Consider the following 13489-nt stretch of genomic DNA (forward strand, 5'->3'; position numbering starts at 1 on the left):
TATATATATATATATATATATATATATATATTACATATTACATTTTATCAAAATGTAACTATATATATATATATATATATATATATTTAACACACATACATATAGTTTAAATTCACTACCCCACAATTTTTTTAATTTCTTTGTTTGTCCTTTTGGCTTATCCCATGAGTTCAGTCGCCACAGCAGATCATTGTCTGCATGCTGATTGGTCAGTACCCCACAATGACAAAGTGAAAACAGAATATGTCTAGCTTGCCTTCCCAAGAGCTGTGCCTTGCAATAATCCTGTCTGTGAGCTCTGCAGGCAGTACCTTTGACCTTGTGGCTTATGTTCTGATACAGTATGCATTGTCAGCTTTTCCAAATCATGTACTAACAATTTAATTTACCACAGGTGGACTCCTCAACAACGATCAAGAAAAATGGGAGGAGCTGAATTTCAAGTATTGTTGCAAAGCCTCTGAAAATTAAGCCAGTGTAATATTCAGTTTTTCCTTTTTAATAAATTTACAGACATTCTTCAAATTCTGTTTTCACTTTCTCATTTGGTATTGAGTGTAGATTAATGAAAAAATAAGAATTTGAACAATTGTAGTATCTGGCTGCAACATAACAAAATTGAAATAAAGTGAAGATGGCTATGCACTCTGGAATTTATTGTGTTGTTATGAAAAGAGTAATTCCTTCCTAATTTTAGAGAAATGAGAGTTACACATGGAAGAAAGAAAAGTCATCTTAAGATTTATTTCCAATGAGCCAGTTCCAAATCAAATATAAAAAAATAAAAATAAAAATACATATTCATAAAAAAAATTATTTGCTTCTACCTGTTTGAGTTGCAGTTCAGAGTTGACCCGCACATTGCAGATCTCACAGTGGAAGGTTCGTTCCTGAGTATTGGGGTCCACTGGTCCCCCTCCCTGCTCTCCACTAGGCTTGGGCCCCAGTCGAGGATAAGCCTTGATAGGACCCAAACCACTCCGTGCCTCCAGGATAGTTTTGTGTTTGGTACCTGCCACCAGATACATAAACAAGCAAAAATAGAGGTGAACAATTTTGTTAACCAAGATGAAATCACATATTTTGAAGCGCAAAGAATAAAACCAAGTAATACAGAGCAGAGGGATATTTATATAATAAAGGTTATGCTGCTTCTAAGTGTTTGACATAAAATGATTCTGGACTGTGCATCTCAAAGCACTGATGAAAAAACAGTGACAGAGACAAACTGAGTGTGAATGACAAAAAAAGCCTGACTGGCTTGATTCTGCAATACCAGACCAACGTTATATAACATTGAAGTGATAAAACTGTACCACTAGAGGGCGGCAGTCAGACAGCTACATGACTGCTCATGTGGAAAATGAACTCAAAGCCCCTTGTAATATAAATGTTATAATAAGGTATTGATTTTCATCCTCAACATGTTTCAATATCATTGACATTGTCAATGATATTCATTGGATCAGTAAAATACATAAATAAATAATACTGACTGTACATGTCAGACTAAGAATTTAAGAGTGGGTATTATGAGAAGCAGATTTTGTCTTATCTGGATTTTGTCAGACTACATTTTCTGTTTATCGTATCACTAAATATTTATGTGATGAAATGGCATTTTAACAAAATTGTGAGTATGTTACAAGCTCTCAAAAGCTGTAGCTCAGTGCTTTGTCAAAGTCGGAACAAGTAAAATTAACTACAATCTAATTTGTGTACTTGGTCATGTTTCTGAATAATAATGCTGAGCAATCAAAACACAATGTTACATTACAGACAATTGTGTAACACCAGGGGATTAATAAAAAAAAAAAAGAACAGCTGTGCATCTTGTACATAGACGAGATCAAGTAATAACACAATTACATGTCAACTAAGGACTTCCCAAGAGTCGCACTTTGCTATGAATTAATTTCTGATTGAATCTGCTTGTTTAAACAAATTTAGATTCTAAACTGTGCAAAGGTTTAATATGTTTCTTTGAATATGAGTCACTCTTGAAAATCTCTTTGAAAAGAGTAACAGCAGAGAAAGAATTTGTTGTAGTGGGGTCGCTGGTGGGGAACATGGAGAATATGGGTTCCACTGGGGAGAAAAGGGGCTGGCATGACAAATCTTGCTCGTAGCCAGAAATGTGCTCTCAGGGTGTATGTTCTTGCCTTTGTTCTATTTTGGTCTGACGGCCCGGTGGATTTTTGTCTTTGTAACTTTGGCTCGTCATGTAAACCAAACCACATGCAAACAAGGCACAGCAGAAACACAAAAATAGGTAATGGGATTACAATAAACCATTGATTAAATGTAAGAAGAACATTACAAACACATAATAAGAATTCTTCTATTTTATTTTATTTTTCCTGCTCTTGATTCAGTGTCACGCACACAGTTTGTGTCTGTCTGTCTGCACAACATATGCTTTTATTTTTAAACATGCACAGTTTTGATTTGAGAACGAGTGAGGGTGATGGCTTCCAGATCATTTCCTTTATAAAGTTTAAAATATTTTAACACATAGTCATCCAGGGGTTAAACTCTGGAGCCAACTATCTGACAGCAGGCTGTGACCCAAAATAGTGTTTAGACGCTGTAATATACTATGTGTGAACTCTTATTATAATTATATGTATACGAAATATGTATACAAAGTAAATGTTGTGGTAGGCAGATGAAACACAAATTTTTTTTTTGTCTAGTTGTTAGAATGACAAACAAACCATCAGAACACAACAAAGCATGAATACTAGAAGTCAATGTAAAGTTAATGTAATCATAATGTCGCTGTGATTGTACTTTTATTGACTAATACTTTATCCAAGTAGAGAAGCCGACAAGGCCTAACAACATTCAAGTCAATGGGGATAGTTACACAGATGTGGAGTCATCCCGTCACTGTGTCTTTGAAAAAATTTCTTTATGGAGAGTAGAAGCATGTGTTGGAGAATATGACTCCCCAGAGGAAATGTGGAGATCTAGAAGATACAAACTGACCTCAGAGGGAACAAGGTCACAGGCATAATTACGTTGTTACGGCATAAAGCAGCATTGGGGGCAGCAGGAATCTCGGGGTATTCTGAGCCGTGTGAAAGTGTGGTCGTGTGATAGCAGTATGTGTGTGCTGTACTGTATGAGAGAGCAGCCGCACACACAAGTGAGACACTTTGACAGAGCTCCTGAAACCATAAGAGCAGGTCTGGGTTACTGAAGCCAGACATTTCAGTGTCAAACAGATCAGTTATCTGCTGATCAGTGTTCCTCCTAGTGCCCTCTGCTTTATCGCACTCGGCCTGAAACACCTGCTGGGAGCATTTCTTTAATTAAATTCATGAACTCAGGCAGGAGCACTTGTGATGAGTACATTAAGGTTTTGTTTATACTATACAGGATGTATAGTTGTGTATGTGGAACTGTGAGATATAAGTAAAGATATAAGATAAAGTGTAAATTTGATTATTTCATACCTTATACATAAGACCTCCACGCAGTTCATAAAAACGGATTTACTGTTAAACACATAATATTGTCTAGCTCATTAAAAATAAAAAATAATCCCTTAAATACTTCTGAAGTTGCAATTGTAATTAAAAGTGGCAATAAACTATAAAAAAATATATTTATTAAGTCTGAATGGGTCATACATGCGTCTCTCTCTCTCACTCTCTCTCTCTCGCTCTCTCTCTCTCTGCAGAATTCCTCTGACACACAGGATGTGAGACATTTCCAGCAATAACAACAACAACAGTGTGGTCTGAATAAACAGACAAGAATCCAATCATACTGAAACTCCAGAAACTCAAAACAACAACCAAAGAGAAACACGTCATACTGTAGTTGATCCCACATGGTCTGATTACCAGCTAATTTATGGAAATTCCAGATGCACTATACTAGTTTCAGTGTATCAGAGCTCACAGGTTAACCCACCTTTGTTATGGGCCTCCAGCTGTGACAAGGAATTGACCGCCACCTTACACAGCGAGCAGTACAGCAGCTTCTTGGCCTTGTCTTCCTCTGTCTCTGGGTTTGATGGACTACTGGAGGCTGAGGTGCCAGTGGCTCCTGAAACCAAAAGTCCAGATCCAGGCTGTTCTGAGTTGCCACTGCCACTGCCGCAGCCTGGGGAGGAGGAAGGGGGGATCAAGGAAGGAGTGGTGTTGGAAAGGAGGGGGCAAATTGATGGCAAGGGAGCATCCATAGGTGGGGTAGGTGAGCTGGTAAGAGCTGGAAGGGACCCTGGGGTCAGCAGGGGCCCATTTAATTGTGACAGTGGCCGCGTTTCATCTACAAAAACAAAGAGAGAAACAAAGAAATCAATATGGACTTCAAAGAACTGATTTTAGAGTAAAAAAAGTTCATAACTTGAGCAATAAAATGTTTTACTATTGACCTCATTGCTTTTTGACTCTGTGGTGAAATAAATCCCACAGAAAACAACTCTCTGCTACATCCCACCACACCACTAACCACTCCCAGTTGGATTTGGAAGACACAGCCTGCTTTATAGAGCAGACAAACCAATAAAAGCTTGCAGACGGAAGTCATTTTTTATTTCCTACTGTATAGGCCACAATTCATCACAAAGTTCTTTTTCATTTAGGTTATACGTAAAGTAGATCAGAGGATGAATAACGTATATAACATGTGTGTAAAGGCAGGCCCATGTGTAATTAAGTGGGCTTTTTAAAGTTTTCTAGACCAAAGTTTTACTGATGTGGTCTCATCTTGTTAAAAGGTTTTCAAAGGGAGAAATAGTAAACAGATACTTCAGCGTGTGCATGTGTTCTTTCTCACACACCTGTTGCCTTCGGTTTAGATGTAAGCAAAATGACACTTGATTTTACAGGGCAATGGGCAAAATCCAAAAAAATATTATTAAATGAGCTGTCCTCTGACTCTCCGCTCACTTTTCCTTCTTGCTTGCTTTCAGCTTTTTCCCTTTAATTTCTTTTTGTTGCACGTGTTCAAGATGACTGCCTTTTCTTTTTCCTCAGAGAATGTCTTTTTACATACATGTGCAGTCAGTCCCATATGTAATGCCTTTTGGCATTCACTAAGCAGTGGGTGTTGACTGAAAAAAGACCTCCAAATTTGTGTGGAGTATTCAGGACTGCTCTGTCAATAGTCCACAGGACGTTGCACCAAAGGCAGGGAATAGAAAATCCTCACTGGATTATAGTATTAAAGAGATAATATTGAGTATTCTTATGAAGAAAAAACATTTCTTATATGCTTTGTAATCTTGTCGAATCACACCTCCATGATTTATTTATGTTTTTGTTCCACCCTGTAAATTTTATGTGACTATATGATATTTTAGGTATTACGTAACTTTTTCACATTTTCTTTGGCTAATCTATTGCATCATTCCTGATGAAGATGTCATTGTGCTTTCCATTCCACTGCTTTCCAAGATCAAAATTCCCTCTTTTTCCATAATGAAAGTTTCCAGCTGAAGAGCTGCTGGCCGCACATAGCATTTATCAGATGTCAACAGATGTTCCTGTAAAAGAAAACATTACTTTGACTCTGACTCTATGTAGCATTGAGGACTCCATAAAGCAGACCTAGATTAAAGTGGTGTGTGAAAGTATGAGCACATTGGAGAGGTTTGTTAGTTCAGAGCAGGTTCGGTCCTCCAATTGCAGGAAAGGAGACTAATAGTGTTGTTGTTGAAGTTTGCCCACACACAGATGCATACACATGATTTTGTTATAACCCAAAATCCACAGTATTCATAACATGTGGTTTGAGTTAAAATTAAGTGGGTAGGAACAGAGGTGGTTGGCCAAATAGTAATGAGGTATTTCATGATCCATGATGGTCTGGAGGTCTGCCATATACCAAACCATCACATCCAGTCAAGATTTCACCTCAGCTTGGGGCTAAACTCACAGGGTGATCATAGCCAATTCACTCTCTCTCACAGCAACAAATCACACTGAGCAGCAAAGTGTTTCTTTAATTTACAGACTCAAAAGAAAGCATGAACAATGCATTTTAAATTTACTATTCTCTCTGGGTTGCAACAAAGTGGAGACTAATTGCTGTATTTTCCCATTGCTGTATTTAGTTATTTGATTCTTCAGACATTTAACATTAAACATTGATAGGGCATCTACCTGACCTTCCTCCCTGCTGGCCTCATAGCCAAACAGAAAAAAGTCATCATTTACTGAGAGAGGTCAGCAGAGGTGGATAACTCAGTCCAGATGCTTAACTAAGCACTATAGCCTGGTCTGTCTGTATTGCCTTAATCCACTTCAGGAAATTAAAACTATGTATACCAAACAGTGTTTGGGGAGAGGAGAGGGCTGCTGATAAAACCAAAGATTTTAATTAAGATCACTTCATACTCAGACCAAAGTAGCTTACATTGTTGGATGCAAGAGTTTTGTTTTATTCCTGTGATAGCTATTTAGAAATGTAAAAAAATACCCGAAAGGCTTAGAAAGCAGACAACCCACACAACACAATACCAGAAGGTTTACCACAGGACTGTGGCATTGTCTAAATGTGGGTAAGACACTTTGTAGACAGGCCTGTTTTAGTGTTGTGTGTGCATGTGTGTGATCAAGGGTTAAGGTTACTTAGGCAGGATGACTCTGCCTAAGTAACCCCTCATCCCCACCTCCCACTGCACATTCTTAATGATTAACAAACTTCGAAACCCAATGCTAGTCTTACGAGAGCCAAGCCTCATTCATAATGCAGTTTGGTGCCTTTTCACAGTCTAGTCCACAGCCGAACTCAGAGCCTCACATGTACACAGTTGCAAAATATGTTTATCAGACCCTTGTGTTGATTATTCTATGTAGATAATATCAGATAGCCAAATACAAAGGGGAAACCTTAATGCGAATTCCATAACCATTAAGATGCAAACAGCCATTACAAACAAAGCATGAATAGCATATCAGCTCTGTGTAACTCGATATTCAGGCATCTCATAGCCATGCAACCCAAGCCCTCACATGAAAGTCATCTATTTAAGTGGCCTTGGGTCTGTGCGTGTCTGCAAGTGTTTGTGTGGACTAAAGAGCGCTATAATATCCGGGTGGTTTTAACAGAGCCCTTCATTAGAGTGGGAGTGTCACACAGCCATGGGATGAAGAGGAGGAGAAGAACAGAGGGATAAACAAAGTTACTCTCCAAGTAAACAGGTGCCTCGCCATTGCTTGCAGGCCCAGCCAAACCCTCAGCTCATCAAGCCAAATCCCCCAAAGCCAAGGCTCTCCTCTTTTTGGACCACATTGGCCACAATCTCTTTGAGGGCTTTGATAGCTGTAAGGTTAAAAAAGCATCAATATAACAGATCTTTCACATTGTTTGCCCTCAGTAAGGCCTCAGTGTTTTCTGTTTATAAACTAATGACAAATTATGCAGTATAAAAAAAAAATCTTGGATTGCAGTACGACTGTATCCTAAATTTCTCAGATGACTGTGATATTACGTAAAGTAATAAAGTAATATCAACAAAACAAAAAAACCCAAACAAGCTTACAAGCAAAAAACCAAAAACACTGAACACCAACAACAAATTTGGCTCTGTAAAAGTTTTACACTATGTCAAATGTTTTCATCCTTTCAACTATGTGCTTGCACAGGCCTGAACTCATTTTTTGTGCGCTCATATGGGCACATAAATGCCGATATGCATGTACGTGCATTTTGCATGTATCTTTGTCAGTTTCAAAGCAACTTCCTCAAGTGAGTGACCCACGGTAGGCTTGACAGCCAAAACCACAGCATCCTTCCCCCAGATGTTGCTTCATCAGAGAGATCTATCTAGCCCCCTATCATAGGGCAGTGGGACAGGATCACACTGAGGACATGCATACACATGCACACTCACTAGCAAGCAGGACCAGGAAGAGCCAAGGTTGCGGGGTCACGAGAAAGAAGCTTGGATGGAAAAAGACATTCTTTCACATGTTGCTACTTTCAGATCTCAATCATGGCAGGCTTGTTTTGGCTCTTTATGCTCTTGGACTTCACCCCAGGAAGTCTTACAAATGGCCTGGAGCTGATCTCAGAGCCCCCATGAGAGAGAGTGAATGAAAAAGGACAGGTCTCTTACTACACTGGGTTAGGCGAGACAAAAAGAAGTTTTCTTTATGGATTGGAAAAAGAAAAAAAAGATAATACAAAGCTGACACGTTTTCTCTGGCATGTTGCCATATTTTGTCTTTTTCTGGACCCCAGGTCTCATCTCTTCCTTTGACTGTGTCATTCTGTCAATAAGGTGTAAAATGTCTGGCCAAGAGTCGGCTACAGAAACCTTTGTAAATGTCACCAGAACATGGCTGGTCTATTCATTACCATGTGTTTGATCCAAGGACAGAGTGGTGACACTGAGGGAATGGAAAATTCTGGGTGGAGAACGGCACGGGCACACAGCACCCAGTGTCTGAAATATAGCTCGAAATAGGAAGATGAGCAAAGCAGTGTGAGACAAAGTAAGACTAAGCTAAAGACATAATGCTAAAGAAAGAGCTTGCAATGCCTTGATCGTGCCCTGTATCCTCAAGATCTAATATTTTAATTTACCAAAAGTTAATTACTTCTCATTAAAGTCAGATCAGCTGCTGTCTTTCAGATGCTGGCTTAAATTCTGGTCCATCAGACTCTTCTACAATGGTGTCATCTTTATTTTTCTTAAACAGTCTTAGCACTCATTACCACCACGCTGCACCCAGGCAACTTGGTCTATTTTGACTCAAGGTGAATGTTGTTGAATCTACATCCCAATAACTCACTTAGGAGTGTGAAAATAACACAAACATATTCACACCGGAGTGGGTTACCTTGGAACAATGTCGAGAAACTGTCATGTTGAAATGTTCTATGCCTGCTCATAGTCTAAATGGAAGGACACTCAATCAGTTTTAAGTTGTTTAGCTGAACAAAGTATAGCTGTGGTTAGACTGGACTAATAGGGTACTGCCTGAGGTACAGTAAGGATGCTGCTACTTTTATCACATCACTCAGAGAGAGAAAGGCCTGATGTCGGGTGTTGGTGTTGAATAATCTACTCATCTCTGTGCTACTCAATTAAATTAAGTTCCCTGGCATTATCATTGTCCTGAATTTGAAGTAAAGCCTGTGATTCAAAACAATGATGATAGGTTACATGTATCTATTTTTTTGGGAACCATACACAGCATTCATTACAACTTTAAAATAACTTGAAATACATCTGAGCGAATTAACCTGAAACTCTTTAGTATGTCACTCTAATTTCTCCCCTGGGTGTGTGAGTCTGAGCATGAATATTTGTGTGTCTCTTTTTATAGACCTTGCGCAGGTTGACTGAATGCATACTAAGTATCACATAATGTATGTTCAGTTGTTACATTTCAGTTGTGGCTCTCAACTTCTCAATTCTATTGGAAAATTGTATTTTCCTATAAATCTGCTTTCCTTCAGGCATTTGATCATTAAATGTTGTCATCAACATGCACTTACACTGACTGGAAAGGTTCAATAAAATGTGTTAATGTTGGTTATTGTGTCCTTGGCCACAGAGGGACCATTTTTAAAATAACTTCCTCATTATTCACATTTTAAAAACATTTCAGCTATTTTTGGTGATTCAGGAATCACTTCAAAAAAGAAGCAAGCAGCTGAACTCCATACATGTACTGTACAGCAAAACCTTTTTTTCTGCTACCAATAGTTTGTGGAATTTTCATTTTTAATAATAAACTACTGTGCATATCAATGCAAACACTCTCTGAAGTTTGTGGAACAGTGTTGTTGTTAAAGTAAAGCCAAATCAGACCACACTGAAATGCTTACTAGAAGGAAAATGAATAGTAACAGTGTTGTGATTAGATGTGTATGCTTGAATATTTTCAGTTTACTTTTCCAGTAAAACGTTAAGCCTCTGAACATTCTGTATGGACTGAAAGAGTTATTTCAACAACAAAAACTTAGACTGCCTTTTATCTCTTTCTATTTCCTTGAGTATTTTGGGCTCTCTCACCTGCTTTGCTGGGCTCACTGTCTGGAGCATTGCCAGGGGCTCCAGGCGCAGACGGGGAGGAGGTGGGGGGCACAGTATTAGGCTTGTCCCCCTCCTGTGGACGACTCTTAGAGGTCTCAATGCCTTTGACTCTTCTGGCATGGCGGTTTCCTTTGTAATGTGCTTCTGCCTGGCTCTGTAGAAGAACATAGAAAAATATGTTTATACTGTACGTGAACACCAATGACACAATGACAATGGTTGAATAAAGGATTACAGGCTGGATTACAATTCACTTTGACACCTACACACACATGCATCTGTGTCATTAGGATAGTGTGTTATTTAATATACTCTAGGGATTGGAGTCTCAGACAGCAGGCATATATACAGTGGATAGATAGATTACAAAAAAGGAAGAAAATTATTCAGTAATGCTGTGTGGGAGTCATTCAATTCAAGAGTCAAGATTCAAACAACTTTACTGATCCCATAGGGAAATTGTGTTGCCTTGTTACAGTGTGACACCTGCTCACATTTGTCCCAGATTACCTTCATGTCCATGTCAGGATTTCACATAAAGATTATCATAGCGTATATGAGACTAACATTATATATGTTTATTTTTGGATCATTTTATCTACAATTGTCATACCTGTCAGCAAACATTTAGACACACACATAGCCTACGGCAAATGAAATATAAACCTCTACATGCACCATGCCTTTACTGTAGACGGTTCTAGCTTTCGTCACTACAACACACACTGGCTTAACTATTAAAGATGCTACTATTAAAGAAGCCATCAAGGGCCCATGTAGGTAGATGTTTATTTATCCTGTTAGGCCTACTATTATTGGAGGTGGGCCCTTTAGAATATCCCATGCAGTCTTTAAACAAACCATCAACTACCACAGTAGCTGCATTCTATTCGTATTGTTAACTTTCTTGTAGCATCAAATACACTTCATACATCTAGCAAGAAGCTATAGTTAAAAGGAGCAAGTTTACATCAAACAGCATTTAATTTGGCCTTGACGATGTACCGCTGGACACAGTGTCTCTTATGTGGACTGGAAACCAAGGGCAGGGTTTGGACCACAATTTGTTTGGACCTCCTGAGGTTGATTTCTTTTTTGACAGTTCAACCTTTTATCAAGAAGCAAGTTTTCTTCCGCAAATAGTTAGTCGAATAAATTATGTTTAAAGGAAGGAAAAAGAGAAAGGGATGCTGGTAAATTGAAAGAATTGTTTGTAGCATTATTTGTTGAATGCTTACGTTAGCACTGTTAAAATATTAATGAAAAACAACAAAGATAGGAATCTGCACCTGAGCAATGTTTGCTGTGTGCAGCAGCCAGTAGGATGAACTTCTAATGGGTGAGTACAAATTTCCATTTTATTATAGAGTGAGGTCATGTATTTAAATCTGCAGCACTGTAATTGTTACATGTCATATTTTGGAAAATGTGTACCCACTGTAATCTGCATCTCTGCTAACAATTGGCTGCAGTGCCTTCTATGACAATAATTAGTTTGTGTATAAATGCAACTTATTGTGTGATCAGGTGCCAATATCCATTCATTCATACTATGTAGGTCCAGTGCGCTGCATGTTTCTTAATGACTGTACTGTGCGTATCAACATACTTCGCAAGCTATCTTTGTGCAGATTTGTTAGTGTTGGCTAGCTAAAGCTATTTTGGATGTTTCATGGCTGGTGAAATTAAAAATTTGGCTGTGGTGGTTGTATTTGTGGCCGAGTGGAGGACCAAAGAAAAATATTGGTACCAGAGCCAATCACTGTGATATTTTGCCACTAATGCCACGCTATCTGCCTGGAGGGCCCATAATCCCTACAGTGACATCACCCTCTTAACTACATCACATTATTACAGTAGTTATTTTCACAAGTGGTTTTGCAACATAAGCATTGTGATGGCAATCAACTGCTGGCTGGAAGGGGTCAGGCCCTTGCACAGTCCCAAACCTATTTGCCTGTAAAGTGCTCAAATCTACCAGTTAGCAAAGACACAGTATGTAGTATGTCATACTACTGCTCCACCTTGAGTCTGGATGTTTTCACAGACTGAAAATCCCCCTGTATTCCAAAAATAGGAAAATGCTTCAGAGATCCATCACAGAAGCTAGTGTGGTTAATCTCCTGATGAAAGGCTATCTAAAAGCTAATGTGTTTGTTGAGAAAGTAAACAACAAGAGGCAAGTCATTCATCAGGACAATACCAGAACAACAGGGGAGTGTGCAGTGACACAAACACATACACTTTGTGTCTGCAGAAAGATATGTGAGTTGGAACAACATTGTGGATGAGATGCAGGCTTGCTATACTGAGCTGCCGCCAGTGGTCAAACTTCAAAGTAGAGTGACTGTGAAACAAACAAACAGACATGCACACACACACGTGCACAAACACATACAAACACACACACTCACATATTCATATAACCCTGTTAGCCTTCTGTTAACCTGTGTCCTCTTTATGTGTCTCTTGCACATATGGGCTCTTCGAGACAGATAGCTCCCTGGTATTACCACAAGTATCCTGGGCAGATATACCAAGCAATGTGCCTTGTCAGCCAAATAGTGTGTGTGTTACAGGGCCAGCAATGAAGAATATTAAGTGGCTGGATTACAGTTAGTTCCAAGGAAGAGACAAGGTCATGAGCAGTTGACAGCAGTCATAGGTGCTGAAAGGATTGGAGAATTTCCCTGAAACTTTGGACATGACGACAGGAGTAGGGACACACTGGCTTGGCAATGGAGGCAAGAGTTAAGCCCAGTATATGTTTATGCTATATGTATCCTCCATGTCATACAGCAGTGGTTCCAATGATTTAGACGGTCATATTTCTTGTGAATCACGAACTGGGGTGTAAGTGTAAGGCATCAAAAGAGTCTTAACGATCTGCTCAGGCAAAGCCTGCAGATTAAGGTGGAGAGAGCTGTGTATGTAAGGAGGGCTGGGTTGCAGATTGCTGAGAGAGGAATGATCTCTAAGATGAATGAGGGAATGTGGGCACTTATGGTGGTGGTATATGGTGGTGAATGAAAAAGCAGCTTTGTTAAGGTCTTCTGCTAAGGGGAAAAACTGACAAGCAGCTCAGTTTTAGTGTGAGGCCCTGCAAGGAAAGAAGACAAAGGGGACAAAGTGCAGATGAAGTAGAAATGGACTCTAGCCAAGGAACTAAAAGACAAGGAATGTGATGTACAGACTAGGGCTGTGTAATCATTATATAATTGCATATTCTGATAATGATATATATGCCAGCAGAGCAAATTTTCTGTAAATTCATTGAAAAAATCACTGGGGAAGGACAATTGCTTAATATAATTTGAATTATATACTAAAACAAAATGTACTTGTTCTCATTTGATAATTTTGCTGTTTATAATTAAGGTGTAAATTTTCAGTTAACCATGTCACAAACTGTACACCATACTTTTGTGGCTTTTGTCCCAAAAATGTTCTCCATATTGCTTAGCATGATCCTTTTGTAGGTGG

At 38.9% G+C, this 13489-nt stretch overlaps 1 protein-coding gene across 4 annotated transcripts in view; it reads right to left on the reverse strand.

The window, feature by feature from the left end:
• Positions 1-13489, reverse strand: part of znf385a (zinc finger protein 385A) — a 58017-nt gene that overhangs the window by 2372 nt on the left and 42156 nt on the right. For all 4 annotated transcript variants that reach the window (XM_067526802.1, XM_067526803.1, XM_067526805.1 and 1 more), the window contains 3 exons: positions 9986-10160; positions 3925-4281; positions 828-1012 (listed from right to left, as the gene is read on the reverse strand). In XM_067526802.1, the coding sequence (XP_067382903.1) occupies positions 828-1012; positions 3925-4281; positions 9986-10160 (717 nt within the window). The remainder of the gene's footprint in view (positions 1-827; positions 1013-3924; positions 4282-9985; positions 10161-13489) is intronic.

The sequence above is a fragment of the Channa argus genome, chromosome 13 (genome assembly GCF_033026475.1).
Source record: "Channa argus isolate prfri chromosome 13, Channa argus male v1.0, whole genome shotgun sequence".
NCBI lineage: Eukaryota > Metazoa > Chordata > Actinopteri > Anabantiformes > Channidae > Channa > Channa argus.